We start from the raw sequence: 14374 nt of genomic DNA on the forward strand, positions 1-14374 counted from the left end.
AATAATCCAGATTAATAAAAAATTAACGTTAAAATATTAACCAAGCGGAAAACATTTTTACTAATTTTAATTGTTATATTTTAATTATGAATTTAAAAAAAAATTGGAAGAAATGATATAACAAACCAGTTAGCTTTAAATATTTAGATTGGCGCTTTTCTTCAAATCGAATTATGTTTCATGAAGAATTAACAATTTTATTTCAATTGGGGTACTGAATAATTAATTTTGTTTACTATTCATTATCACAAAAAATTTGAACTAAAAAAACATTTTAAATACAGACTAAAATTTAAGCAAAATCTTTTAATATTTCCTTAAAAAAGATGTTACAAATTATCCCACATTTCCAAGTAGATAAACCAAGTCATTCGTAACAGCCGAGGAGCAACGAATATAGACTTCAGCTTGTGTGCCATAGAGAAATATGTAAAATTATTAAAATCATGTTCAAGAATCTTTATAAAATATTTTATACAATGTAACTACAGAAACACGATGCTATAGGAGTATTCATAGACGATTTAAATCTAAGTACAAAATTTTTAAATGTAATCATTCTATAATATTAATGTATCCGTTACATTAAGGTGTATTCGTTTTTTAAAATGATGTCACTGAATTCAAATGTTTATTAAAATGTATTTCTAAATCATATTTATCTTTCGCTGTAATAAACAAACTTATATTTTTATTAATACATTCCATTTCTACCTAAATATCTATTACATTTCCTATCAGTCTGTCAACAACAGTATCTCTACAATATATTTAGTTTTTAACGTACGTGAGTACGTATAGGTATATACATTAAAAATATCGTCTTTAATACTAATAAGTGCTATTTATTCGATAAACATCTAAGCTATTAAAAACATCAACACTTATTTATTTCGTTTCGTTAACAACAGTGTGTGTTACAAATTTTTAATTTTTAATTTATACGTTTTATTAATAAATTTATCGTTAATTTTAGTATACAGTTTTATAACTTTATATTACCTTATGAAATTCTGTCCTATGTATGTTTTTATATCGAATTTCATAGCGACCTGATTCTATTTTAAAATATTGTTCAACAAATTTTAAAAAGCTGTATTTTTCGAAGATTTCTCTAGCAAAGATAGAGTGTTTGGCTTATATCCAGACCGAAATGCTGTCGGCTGTATTTCTGATCCTAATTTACGAAGTATATTATTTTGTCAGGAGCTTACGACTGTTATGAATTATATTTATATTTTGCGTTTTTATACAAGCGAAAATCACTATTATATAAAACATATCTAAGCATATGTCAGAATTATGTAAAAAGCGTTTATCAAATATTTCATTGTCTCCTTATTTAAAACATTACCTATAGCTGAAATTTTTCTTTAGTAAATTTATTTATATATACAACTTTGGTAAAAAATTATTTCATATTTCAAATATATATAATTTATATCAATAGAAAATATTTGAATTTAATTGAAACAAAACATATATGTAAATATTTTCCAAATAAAACAATCTTCAATAATAAAATCGATAGTTTTAAATGAAGACGAGCGACTTGAGCATAATAAAATACCTAGAAGTCCCCCACTCTTCATCATTATATAATAATACTTATTAATTTACAACACATTATTCACTTATATATAATATAGTAAGTACATGTTAGATTAACCGACGATATTAGGAAGTAACTCGCAAATCTACAACTTCAAATTGTTTATGTCACTTCACTAAAGTCGTGTTATACACTAAATGGTCTTAGTCACGATACTACTGTCACTTGGGCTGGAACTATCTTCTAGTCTGTGGTTTTTGAGGTCCTGTAACAAGAGAAAATGGCATCTTGATTATTTAACTTATCATTCCATAACATATATTTCCTTTTATTAATTCGATATACTTATATTTCCAGTAGGACCAGTTTTTCATGACACTTCAGTAGTTACAAATTGTTATGTTAAAAATTTGAATATTAATGTCTTTATGAAAATATGATGATTTGAAAATAAGGACCGTTAGGAAAATCGTTAAAGCCACTCGTATGTAAAAAGGTTTACTCCACCTAAACAATTTATGGTCGTATAAAAACAATCCCTACTGTCTTTTTAGTAAAGCCTACTTTTCAATGTACTTCGTTATGAATTATGTAATAATAAATGGATCAAAGAAATAAATAATATTCTTCTTAGCATGAAATTGATGTTTTGTTTTTGCTTTCATTGTGTTCAGAGTAAGGTTCTAGGGAAGTAATAGTATAGATTAAATATTGGAATATCCTTTAATATATATTACGACTAAGATACTTTTATTTTTGCCTTTGAACTTGCTTTTTCTTATGTAAATGGCAAATTTCTAGGCCGTCACTTTAAAGAGATTAATTACTTCACTGCGATTTAGTGAAAACGCGTTAGAGTGTCTCTTTATGGAGGAATGATATGAATCTTAAATCCTTAATCTCGATTTAAGTACTGAAATGTTTCAAGGTGTAATGTCTCGGCTTACTTGATATAAAATGTCAAGTCTAGTTTGTAAAAGCCACAGCTGTTTTTGCTTGAATATATTTTAATTTATTTTGAATAGATAAAAAAGACTACAAAGATACGATAATTATTTCGAATAACAATGTGTATAGTTTTGTCAAGTTCAAATAAAAATGATTTCAACGAAATTCGGATACACGTTGGAAGAAGTAAGGGGCCCTTTTATTAGAATCTTCCATTGTTCACTTTACTGGAAATGTCATATACATTTCCACGGTTACGTGTGAGAATAAAAATTTTAATTGAAAATAAACTATTATATTTAATACAATTAGACGTCAGACAGTCCAACGAACACATTTTCTCTACATGATGTTAGAATTTATTTTAATTGAGTGACGCGTTTTACGAATCGCACGAACATATGTTTATAATCTATGTATAATTAAATTATCGCAATCTTAACGATTTATATCGACGACGAACATGTGGCTAGACTCTGTTTAAGCGCGCTAGTTCCATGCTTGCATTGCATAAATTAATGTCCGATATTAATGCCCTTTACAAGGTCTTATTGAATACTTTTGCTCATAAAATAAAGACATAAAAAACTACATGAGAAGCCTTTATGACCAATGTTTTAATGTAGTTGCGGCCACTACTCGTATATAAATAAAGATGTCTATTTTATATTCCACGGCGGAGTTCCTTCCACTAACATTAATGGAGCCATAACGAAGTAAACTGCTTATTGCGGGTCGATATAAGTCTCAAAGGTTTTAAAAAGATGAAATTTTTATCCTACAACAGCTCAGTCTAACGCATTTCGAAATTTTGTCAATATTGATATAAGCACATACATATCACGATATCTCTAAATTTTACTTGAAAATTTGAAAGAAAAAACATAATGTAATCCGAAATCGAATTAAAACACGTTACCAAAATGCTTTGGACCATCGTCATTGATAAGTTGTTTGTTTTGTATCACTACATAGTATGAAACAAAGTCGCTTCCGGCTGTCTGTCCCTATGCATGCTTAGATCTTAAAAACTACGCAACGGATTTTGATATGTTTTTTTTTATTGATAAAGTGATTCAAGAGAAAGATTCATACGTATAACACATGCGTTATGCAGTTGAGAAATACTGATAATTTTAGAAGTTTCTAATGTGACTTCGTAAATAAACACCGTTTTTTGCACTTAAATTGCAAACGTGGGTTGAACCCTACGAGACAGATCAGAATAATGGACTACAGTATTGTACACCTTAAAAAGTCCGCGATGGTATATGTCTATCTATTAGGGAAAACCTTATTTGAAGTAACCAGTAGCTTGCATTTCAATTACATGAATATAGGTATAAATTAAATTAACATTTTCCTTTTCAACTAAATTGAGTAAAAATTAATCAAAGATCGAACATATTATATATTCAACCAACTAAACATAAGACGACAGGGGAAAACCAATGTCTTGGTCACATCTGTGTTATAAAGCATCTTGACACCATTTTGTTATAGTTCATCACTTGGTCGCACAGGTGGGATTCTACCCTTAAATATGTTACCGCGTCGCTCGTTTTATTCCATCCCTTAATATGTTCGTGGAATCAGAAGGTTTGTGTTAGATTTTGGTCAGTTTAATATTGACGGATTCAGTCAATGAACATTTAAGGCAACCTTTAAGTTATCCTTACTATTCCTTGAGTAACAAACCGTACTATTTTCTATAAGTGGATATGCCTTAACGGATCAAAAAACGGGTTCTTTCGAAAGCTGAATGATTTACGGTTGAAATATCAAATAATTCTGATAAATCTTTTTAATATATATTTTATCATATCAGTAAATTGTATTTGTTATTTTATTTTGGTATTAGTGGTTAGTTTATAAAGTATTTACTAATATTGTAAATGCGAAAGTAACTCTGTCTTTCTTGTGCACTTTCAAGGTCAAACGACTAAACCGAATTTAATAAAAACTGTCATGGAGCTAGCTTGAACCTCAAGGAAGGATATAGGCTTTTTTTAAATGCCTAATAGACTAGTCATTAATAAAATTGATCCTGACCTGAAATCTATATATTTAATTCCTTGAGTCATCACCTTATTGTACATATTGTATGTTTTATTTGAGCAATATTTAAAGTTATCATGTGACTATGACTTTATTTAGTTATAAAGTCATAGTCAGAAGTAAATCTTGAATTAAGACTGAAAGAAAACAAAGTCATCTTAATAATCGCGCTGCGTGTTCTTTCCCCCATGTTTATTTATATCATAAAGTTATTATTAATATGTTTTAGCCATATGTGCCTTCTCGGCTACAGCGATTATCTACGGTTATATAATAGCTTTAATATAATATTATTATGTTCAACGTACTCTAGATGTTGCCATCCGTTGCACCACGATCTCTAGTCTGTCTCCGGCAGCAGCTATCAATGGAACAGTTAGACAACAATCGTAGTCAACCGTTCTCGTTCCGTTCACCTGTAACAAACAATTAACGTCTATAATTTTTATCAAAACAATAACATAAGGTCGAAAATCCCTTGAAATATTTAGTATTTGTAATTCTATCCTATTTTTATCGTGGAATTTAGTGGATTTCTTTATTTGGGGCATTTTTTTTAATTCTGACGAAAATTTTGAACATTCTGTGCACTATTCGAAAAAATATTTATTACATTTGTTAAATAAATCAAAACATATAATAATATACAAAACCTGATCGTTTATTACTATTTTGCTATTTAATGCTGTACGTACTCATAAAGGTATATATATATATTTCATAAATAATAACATAATCAGCCTGTAAATTTCCCACTGCTGGGCTAAGGCCTCCTCTCCCGTTGAGGAGAAGGTATGGAGCATATTCCACCACGCTGCTCCAATGCGGGTTGGTGGAATACACATGTGGCAGAATTTCGTTGAAATTAGACACATGCAGGTTTCCTCACGATGTTTTCCTTCACCGCCGAGCACGAGATGAATTATAAACAAATTAAGCACATGTAAATTCAGTGGTGCCTGCCTGAGTTTGAACCCGAAATCATCGGTTAAGATGCACGCGTTCTAACCACTGGGCCATCTCGGCTCACTATATATTTCACTATTATATTATTTTAATTTCAATATTGTACTAAATAATTTATTTATTTCTTGAATTATACCGCAATGCCACCAGCCAATAGCAATACAATACAAGTTAATTAACAGCCTGCAATAGTTCCACTCCACGGTCTCCTGCTTGCTTGATTAGTGCTGCATTGTGTTATTTTGTGAATTAAACGTGTGAGACATTTTCGTTCGATAAGTTAACCTTTACTTACGATATATTCCTTCAATTGGAACCGTAGATGAATTACAAACACGAATAAGCCGTAAAGGTTCTCGTTCTCTAAACGCTGGCCCATCTCAGTTCAGCAAAGCAATGTTACTTCGATACGACGTTTTGTAATAAATATTAACGTAAGTTGTTATTTTTTTAACTATTTATACCTGTAAGATTCTATCATAAGGCCTTAACAGACCGACTATGTCCGCTGGCCCGCCTTTTCTTATTCTATTAATATAAACTCCCCGTTCATATAAACCATCCGATACAGAAAAACCGTAGTCATCATAAATAGCATCCTTGTATAGAATTACATGGTGTATGGACCCTCTTGCGGGTGAAAGAGTTTCGCTACTGTAGAGGCCTGAAAGGAATAAGGATTGTCTTAATAGATATTTGAAAAAAAAACGTAGCATTATATAATATTTAATAAAAAATTTAGTTTTAACGTGAAATTGTTTTCGCAAAATTGCTAATGATTTTATGAAAAAAATTCTATGTGTTTTTTGTAAGTGAAGTGATAAGCGTAATTTTCGGAATAATTATTACGTAATGTTTTATTTGGAAATATTAAAATTTTATTTTAGTAAAGTAAAGTAACAGCTCGTAAATGTACTTAGTTCCCCGCTATATGATAATTTTACAAAAAGCATTCAGCAACAGATAATTAAAATATGACTTTAGCATACACTATGTATACATTTCCACAATAATAAATAACATTTATTTTGAGACCATATTATTGTAACCTTAAATCATGAACTTTAAATTTTGGTGAAACATTCATTTTGAGCTACGTGAGAACATACATCTAATTCATCAGTCAGAATTAGATGTATGTTCTCACGTAGCTAACTAATAACAGCTAATTCTAACTTGAATTCATTATTTATATAAGAATAAAACTTACTTGGCATATCATTTTCATAAATAGGACTAGCAGAGAATTGAAAGCTAGTTCCTGCAACGGTCGGTTTTAGCGGAGACTTTTGAGGCGTCGTGACGGTATAAATTCCATTATTTAAATAATCGCTATCCCAGTTCGGACGTCGACTTTTCGGCGAAACGATACCATACGGTCCCATTTGGACGTAATCGCATTTACAGGATGACTTCTCCATATTATGTAACTGGCAGTCCTTCATATTCGACGTAAGTATTTCTATTTGCTGTACGTCGTCCTCTCTCGTTATATTCTGTTTGTTTTTCAAAGTATTATCTGGTATTATACACGTATTTTCGTAATGGAAAGTCTTGAGAGAATTATTTAGTGAGTAGTTAGGTAGCGGTAGATCGTGAATGCTGTAAGGGGCCGCTGAATTGAAACTGGATGCCATAAGTTTATCTTCATCTGTTGGTGAGTAGGGCTGCTTATCTATTATTCGACTTTTATCTGGTACCGCATATTCTATTACATCTGAATTACCTAAAAAGGAACGTTGGTAATATATATTTAAAGCCGAAACCTTTTAGTTTAGTTTTCTTTGAGGAAACGATTTTTTTTAATTCAGGCGATTGATTTTCACTTGTTTTTTTTAAAGAATATTGTTCCATTGCTTTTATTTTGGGACTGTTTAATACATGTGTGTTAATATTGAGATAATACGAGTATATATTATATTTTTAAGCGCTATCATACTATGAAATGAGATTGTGGGTACGGTAAATGCAATTCTTTTAAAATATTATTCCTTTTAAATATGTATATATTATTACCACAATTAGCACTAGTCCTGACGGGAGTGTTCTGATCCCAGGATTCTACTGCACTATCGTTTGATAGTCCCGGGCTGGAAGTTGAATGACTGGAATCTCTTACGCTCGATTCAGCACAATCTGATGAATATAAAAATTGAAAACAAATAAACCATCACGTTCAATATTTTTTACATAATAATTGTTGATGTTAGTCGAACACAAAAGAAATTGATTGAAATAATACTCATAATTTAAACGTGCTTTTTAAAAATATTTGTACGCGTCTAAGACTTAATTAATAATGCTCAGCTTTGATATTGAATTGAATAAAGATGTTATGACGTAACAATTATACCTTACAACAGGGGATATTAACCACGTCCAATTTTCAAATGATAATTTGATATTAACAAATCAAATATTTTCAAAATAAATTTGGAGGTATTTAAGTAGTCAAATAGTTTATTGTTAGCCCATTAAAAACTAAGAAGTTTTCTATGGAATTTAATTTAGTTTATTGTTTTTAGAGCAAACATCTCGTATTATAAAACTTTATTATTGTGCCAATAACGTGACATTGTAGTGACTTTTTGTAATGAAAAAACTTAAATTGTTTGACCGCAAACTCTCGATGAGTTTCCAGCAAATACAGTACTCGTAACTTTTATTACACATAAAACGGAAAACGCAAGGTTGAAATTACATTTATTTGAGCTAAATCAATATTATGAATCCTTAATCTGGTTCGTGAAAACACATATATTATTACGAAACATATTGTACAAATAATCAGAGTCAATGTTAAACTAAAAGGGATTATTGTGAATATATTTAAAGCTGATGCGCTATTTATATTTTAAAAAAAAAAACTAGGATGATTTTTAGTGATCTGTAGCATGTTCGTAAATTTTAATAGATTTTTTTATGCCTCACTTAAAATTACATATTATATTTATAATATACGTTGAAAGTTACTAATTAGGGCGATACCATAGGACTATAGGATGTTAAATAATACTGCATAAATGGGACCAAATGACTAGAATTAAAGTTGAGATAATTTCTTACCTGTCACTTTTCTACACATCTGCAATTGAACCCGCTGACCACTTTGCTGTAATAATTTTATTGCCTCAGACAGAGGTTTATTTAACACACTTTCTCCATTAATGCTGAGCAATTCGTCTCCTATTGCCAATTTACCACATTTTTCTGCTAACCCTCCTGTAATTAAAAAAGGAATATTTTATTTTTCATTAAATTTAAACATATCTAAATACTAAGAATATTTTTTAAAATTACCTTCAACAAGTCCGCTTAATAGAATTGGTTGTGTTACATCCTCACTTCCCGCGATCGTCAACCCTAATGGTCCATTTTCCTGTCTTATTATTTCGATCATAAAAACTGCTGTATTACCATTGTCGCTACCATGACTTCTTTCGCTTTCCTTTGCACTATTATTAGGACTATCCGTATGATGGCCTGAATCTTCTCCACTGTGAACTACAGCCTTAGTTTCAATATTACTAAAACTTTGTAAAGTCAACTTGGCATTATGTTTGTGGATATTCGACCAGTCTTCGGTGAGGTCACGTTTGCGGATTTTCAATGTTATTATATCTTCGGGTGAGTTTTGTAATATATTGAAAGCTGTATCCTACAAAATTATATATACAATGTTAATTTACATAAATAATAAGACTATTGATTACAATTTTTTTAACTTATAACTCAATACTGCTGGCATGGAAATAATAACAAATTAATTATATTTAAAAATATTGGTTGAATTTTAAATAGGTATTATAGGAGAATTTTTTGTTTCAGTACTATATTATATTACCAAAGATAAGTTATGCAACGGTTGACTGTTGATAGCCAATAGCTGATCACCAGGTGCGAGTGCGCCACTTCTGTGTGCGACTGAACCAGGTTTGATATCTGATATTACCATTGGTTCTTCGTTACTGAGGAGTTTTTGCTTACAGCCTGTAATAAAAATGAACTCTTATTAAGTATTACTTAATTATTTAATGTAAAAATACGTTGTATTAAAATATTAAGGGTATAGTGTGAGCTATGAAAGCTAAAGCTAGTTGTTCATGACTTAAACGAGCACTATAACATAGTCACAGAAGCTAAGAGGGCTGACAATGTAATTATCACATCAAATCAAGTCACAAGTTGAGAGACCAAAAGTTTCTAACAAGATTAGCTTTGCTCACAAGGACGTTGCTTACGAAATGCAATCAGCTCGTGGTGGTTTAAATTGTATGTGTTTTGAATTAAATTTTAATGATAATTCTTATTATTTTATATTATTTTAAGTTTTCTTTTTAAGGTTGATAAGTTATTGCATCATCTATCATAAACACCAACGCTTGAAACATGACGCTGGCAGATATGTAAACTACTTCCTATACGATTTCAGCGCTGTCAACCTTGTCATCATCGGAATCGAAGATCCTTTGAGCCTGTGCCTACACTGGCTGACAAAAAATTTTGACAACATTGACGACGCTCCGATAGAAAACACAGACTAAAGTATTATCATCAATTCTTGTAAAAGCAAAATCGTGGGAGCTTTAAAAGCGGTTATTAATTTTACAAAATATTATTATTTTATTTATTACCTGTTATTGTAACACCAAGTCCTGCCGATGTTTTAGCTAGTTTTACATTAAACACCCCACTTGAAGCTTCTATTGTATTTGGCATACTAAATTCCACGTTTAAAGTCAAATATTTTGGATTATGTGAATCGTTTCGCCTTTGTAATATCTCATTCGCGACATCCGCTGTTAAATTTTCATGACCATTGATCGACATCACCCTGTCTCTTATCTGTAGACATCCGGATCTGAATTGCAAATATTTGTGTGAATAATTATAGAATCAATATTACATTCTGTATTAGCACTTAAGGTTTAAATCTAAATATGCCACTAAAGCTTGTTGTGCATGTATTGTTGAAAATATATATTAAAAATAATATGAAATTTAATATTATTACCTGAATGCAGGAGATTGTGTTGTAACATGTGAAATAATTAGGGTAGCATTTTCATCATGAACAGCCAAACCGCTAGTTTGTCCCGGGGGCACTTCTAACTGTATATTCAACGATTCTGTCCTACATACTCCCATGTTCATGTAATTCTGCTGCACATCTATTGAATTAATTAACACTATGTAACGTTTAAAACAAATACATTGTTGTGATCCCAAACTAAGAGAATTAATTAGAACACAATAAGTCCTAAGTAAATATTAACTTGGCCCTAATCCAAGGCCCCTCGTTCATTAAACGGGCAAAAAATATTTGTCCTGTTTCGAATTTCAAATACCTGATTTTCAAGTTTGAGGGAATTATTTATGTTGTGGTGAAGATATTCACAAATGATCAATTTTGATTAACTCACGAAGCAATAATATTTACTTTTAATATGACTAGACGCAAGTCAAAAGTAACAGTGATATATGAAGTTCTCACTTTAAATTATACTTACACATATAATTTTTTAATATTATTATTTTTTAAATCAACAGTAAAAAAAAATGGTTTTATTTCCTTACCATAATCATCTTGTAATCCTAGTTTTGGCATTGAACTTTGTCTGTAATTTCTTTGTCTCGGCTTTTTTGGATTTAAGGTTGAAGCACCAGACATCGAGTTTTCTAAAAATACCATGTCATCAAAATCATATAAGATTTTTAATCCTAAAGATTAAATATTATATAATTTTCAATTATATTTAACACTGGCTGTACCCGCGACTTCGTGCACGTTTGAATTTAACAAAAAAGTTATTGTTCAGTTCGCAGATTTTACTATAATTCATATGTATTAGGTAGCTTTTGTGATATTAAGTCGTTGGTAGGAGGCACCCGCCGTGACAGTGGAGTGGTGGAATGCGCGATGCTGCGTGTGGTACTGGACAGTATTTGGACATTGCAGCGTGACTTTAATATTATTTTATATATAATTCTAAAATAAAAGTAGCCTAAGTTACTCTTTATTACATATCAGCTATCTGCCCGTGAAAGTCCTGTCAAAATTGGTCCAGCCGTTCCAGAGATTAGCCGGAACAAACAGACGGACAGACAAAAATAGTAAAAAAAAATATTTTGTTAAATATGTACCATGTATAACATATGTATTTAGTTGCGGTTATTTTAATATTACAAACAGACACTCCAATTTAAAAATTTATTATATGTATGTATATGCATAGATGACACCAACTTTTATTGTATTTGATTCTTTTAGCCTGTTTATTATGATAAACATGAAATAAATAAATTTTAAATAAATAATAAATAAATAAATTTTAAATAAATAATAAATAAATAAATTTATATAAAAAAAAACCATCAACAGTTCTTTCATATTTTTTTGAATCTTCAATTAAATTAGAACAAAGACATACACATATATTATCAAAATCATTTTATTCCACGTTTTGCTGCTACATTGTAATAAAAAAATCGCATCGAAATAATATCACAATTGGGGAAGGTACTGAACGTTACTCCGAAGTAATAAAAGTGAAACAAAGGCAAAATAGCGAGACGCGTAACATCAATAACAATATAACGTTATTAAAATAAGATTTTGATTACAAATAACTCGTTGTTTATGAACTAAATGAGGAAGATAAAACTTTATGAACGGATTTCAACAATTTTAAGAGAATTAGGATTAAACTTTGGCCAATTTTCTATAACTATACAAAGGAACTACAATATTTTGACTATAATGTGCAAAGTTTCGTGTTCATTACGTTTCAAAGTGATACTTGGACCAATTTATAGACGATATTAGTAGAAATGAAAATTTAAATAAACGATTTTCTGAATTCAACTAGTTGTTTTTAATGCATTAAAAAAATCATTTTTCATCAACATATTATTTCATTTCAGAGATATCATTTTAAAAATATATTTTCTTTTGAATATCAACAATTTGTGGTTTCTATAGAAGTGCTAGTGAAACAAGTTATTATTATTAATCTAATTACTTAATTAGATAATCCAGCTTTAACAAACATCACATCGATTGATGTATATTTTGATAGATATTTTTCCAAAAGAATATTAAACGCTAGACGCTTCACGTTTAGCCTTTTTGAAAACTTTATTCTAAGTTCTAGTAGACTCAGCCGCAAGAATCTCAGAGTTGTTGAAGAATTAACTCCGTAATCATTCCCTTGCTACCCAATTTGTTGTTGGCCAAATTCCGATGTGTTTAGAATTTGATTATTGGAAATTATGCAAAACTTATAGTGATATAAACTATTTTTATGTAGTCTACTAATCTATTACATACTAACTTATATTTTAGCTCATCTGAATAAAATAATTATTGCCAAACATTGCTTAATACTCAACAAGAATGTTAATTCAGTAAAAGATATAATTTTTTATTTCCAATTTGTATATACTTTACATATAAAATAGATTTTTACTGTTAAGGGTTTTATTAAAGATAGCAAAAATGTTCATATTTAAAGTACCTCTCGTGAACCTTCCGCCGTGAGCTAGAACGTGTCTTGGTGCAACGTGTAACCGCGTAAATCCAGCTTCACAATTTTCAAGATAGCACATAATTTCTTCTGCCGTGTAATTGTTTCCATCTATTACATGATCATCAAAAGCTAACAGCTGATCGCCAGGATGTAATGCACCACATCTGTGGGAGATAAAGTTTTAAGCAATCATAGCATTGAAATATTGTTTAATTTATTTTAAAGGATTTCTTTAATTACAACGATTTCTATAAAAATTTAGTATTTATTATGTAGATTATTAAGTCTGTTTTGAAAATTAATGTTTATTTCATGCAACTAACTTCTTTATAGAGCTGTTATAAATTTAAACTTAATATAGAAGTTGACCCAGTACATTAAACTACTATTAGTACAATAAATATAAATATTATGCACACTAAAATAAATTAAACTCAATATAGTGTATTTAATACGTCAACCAAAACTTAAGTAAAAAGAACCTAAAATAAATTGATTAAATTAATTTGAAAGTGGGTTTAGACGCATATTTCATTATTTTGGTACAAAAAAAATAACATAGAAATAACTGTAATTATGCCCTTAATAAACTACAATTCATACCATAATTACGAAATGAAGCACCAATATTTCTCAGTTTTCAGATAATTCAACATATACAATAATAATATGATATACTAATAGTATTAACTCATTACTTTTTAAATGCAAATAATATTTCGTTTCATTTATATAGGTTCCTCTTGTTAACGAGGCAATCAAAACTATCAACTGTAACGTATTGATTTAATTTGTTGTTGTATAGATTTTGATAATAAATAGATTTACTGGTAGCCTAGACACAATTAGGTCTATAACAGTTCAAATTATGGAGTCATCAAACTTACGTTCGGAACAAATCAAGATACTTTTCTGGCTGACTTACAAATTTACTTTAGAATTCAGATCGGCCTAGTTCTAATATAATTGTTCTCATCAGCGTTTTGGAATAGATTTATTTGTGTAGGTGTGTATTTGCAAACCATTATAGGAATTTACTTTAGATATTTCAATTCATTACCCATAAGGATGATTAAAAGGTATTTTGATTTCGATATTAATAGCAAGGCAGTTTATTAAATTGTACCGTCACGGGACACTGGTAGATGTGAAACATCCAAATTGGTAGTTATTGAAAGAATTTATAGTCTAACAAAACCAACGAGTAATCAAATATTTATTCAAATAAGTAAAAAAAATGTCTCGTTACTAAAATATATAAGCTATTATATTGAGTTATAATTAAATTCTTTTCATTTTATTTATTATAATAAACAGAGAA

General features: G+C 29.7%; 1 protein-coding gene across 3 annotated transcripts in view; it reads right to left on the reverse strand.

Moving 5' to 3' along the window:
• Positions 1-291: 291 nt before the first annotated feature.
• The window catches only part of Grip (Glutamate receptor interacting protein), a 319089-nt gene continuing 305006 nt past the window's right edge, over positions 292-14374 (reverse strand). For all 3 annotated transcript variants that reach the window (XM_064215167.1, XM_026630233.2, XM_026630235.2), the window contains 12 exons: positions 13042-13217; positions 11102-11203; positions 10539-10695; positions 10159-10385; positions 9369-9514; positions 8825-9182; positions 8591-8746; positions 7541-7660; positions 6735-7250; positions 5989-6188; positions 4867-4974; positions 292-1817 (listed from right to left, as the gene is read on the reverse strand). In XM_064215167.1, the coding sequence (XP_064071237.1) occupies positions 1746-1817; positions 4867-4974; positions 5989-6188; positions 6735-7250; positions 7541-7660; positions 8591-8746; positions 8825-9182; positions 9369-9514; positions 10159-10385; positions 10539-10695; positions 11102-11203; positions 13042-13217 (2338 nt within the window). In that variant the 3' untranslated portion in view covers positions 292-1745. The remainder of the gene's footprint in view (positions 1818-4866; positions 4975-5988; positions 6189-6734; positions 7251-7540; positions 7661-8590; positions 8747-8824; positions 9183-9368; positions 9515-10158; positions 10386-10538; positions 10696-11101; positions 11204-13041; positions 13218-14374) is intronic.

The sequence above is a fragment of the Vanessa tameamea genome, chromosome 6 (genome assembly GCF_037043105.1).
Source record: "Vanessa tameamea isolate UH-Manoa-2023 chromosome 6, ilVanTame1 primary haplotype, whole genome shotgun sequence".
NCBI classification, from domain to species: Eukaryota; Metazoa; Arthropoda; class Insecta; order Lepidoptera; family Nymphalidae; genus Vanessa; species Vanessa tameamea.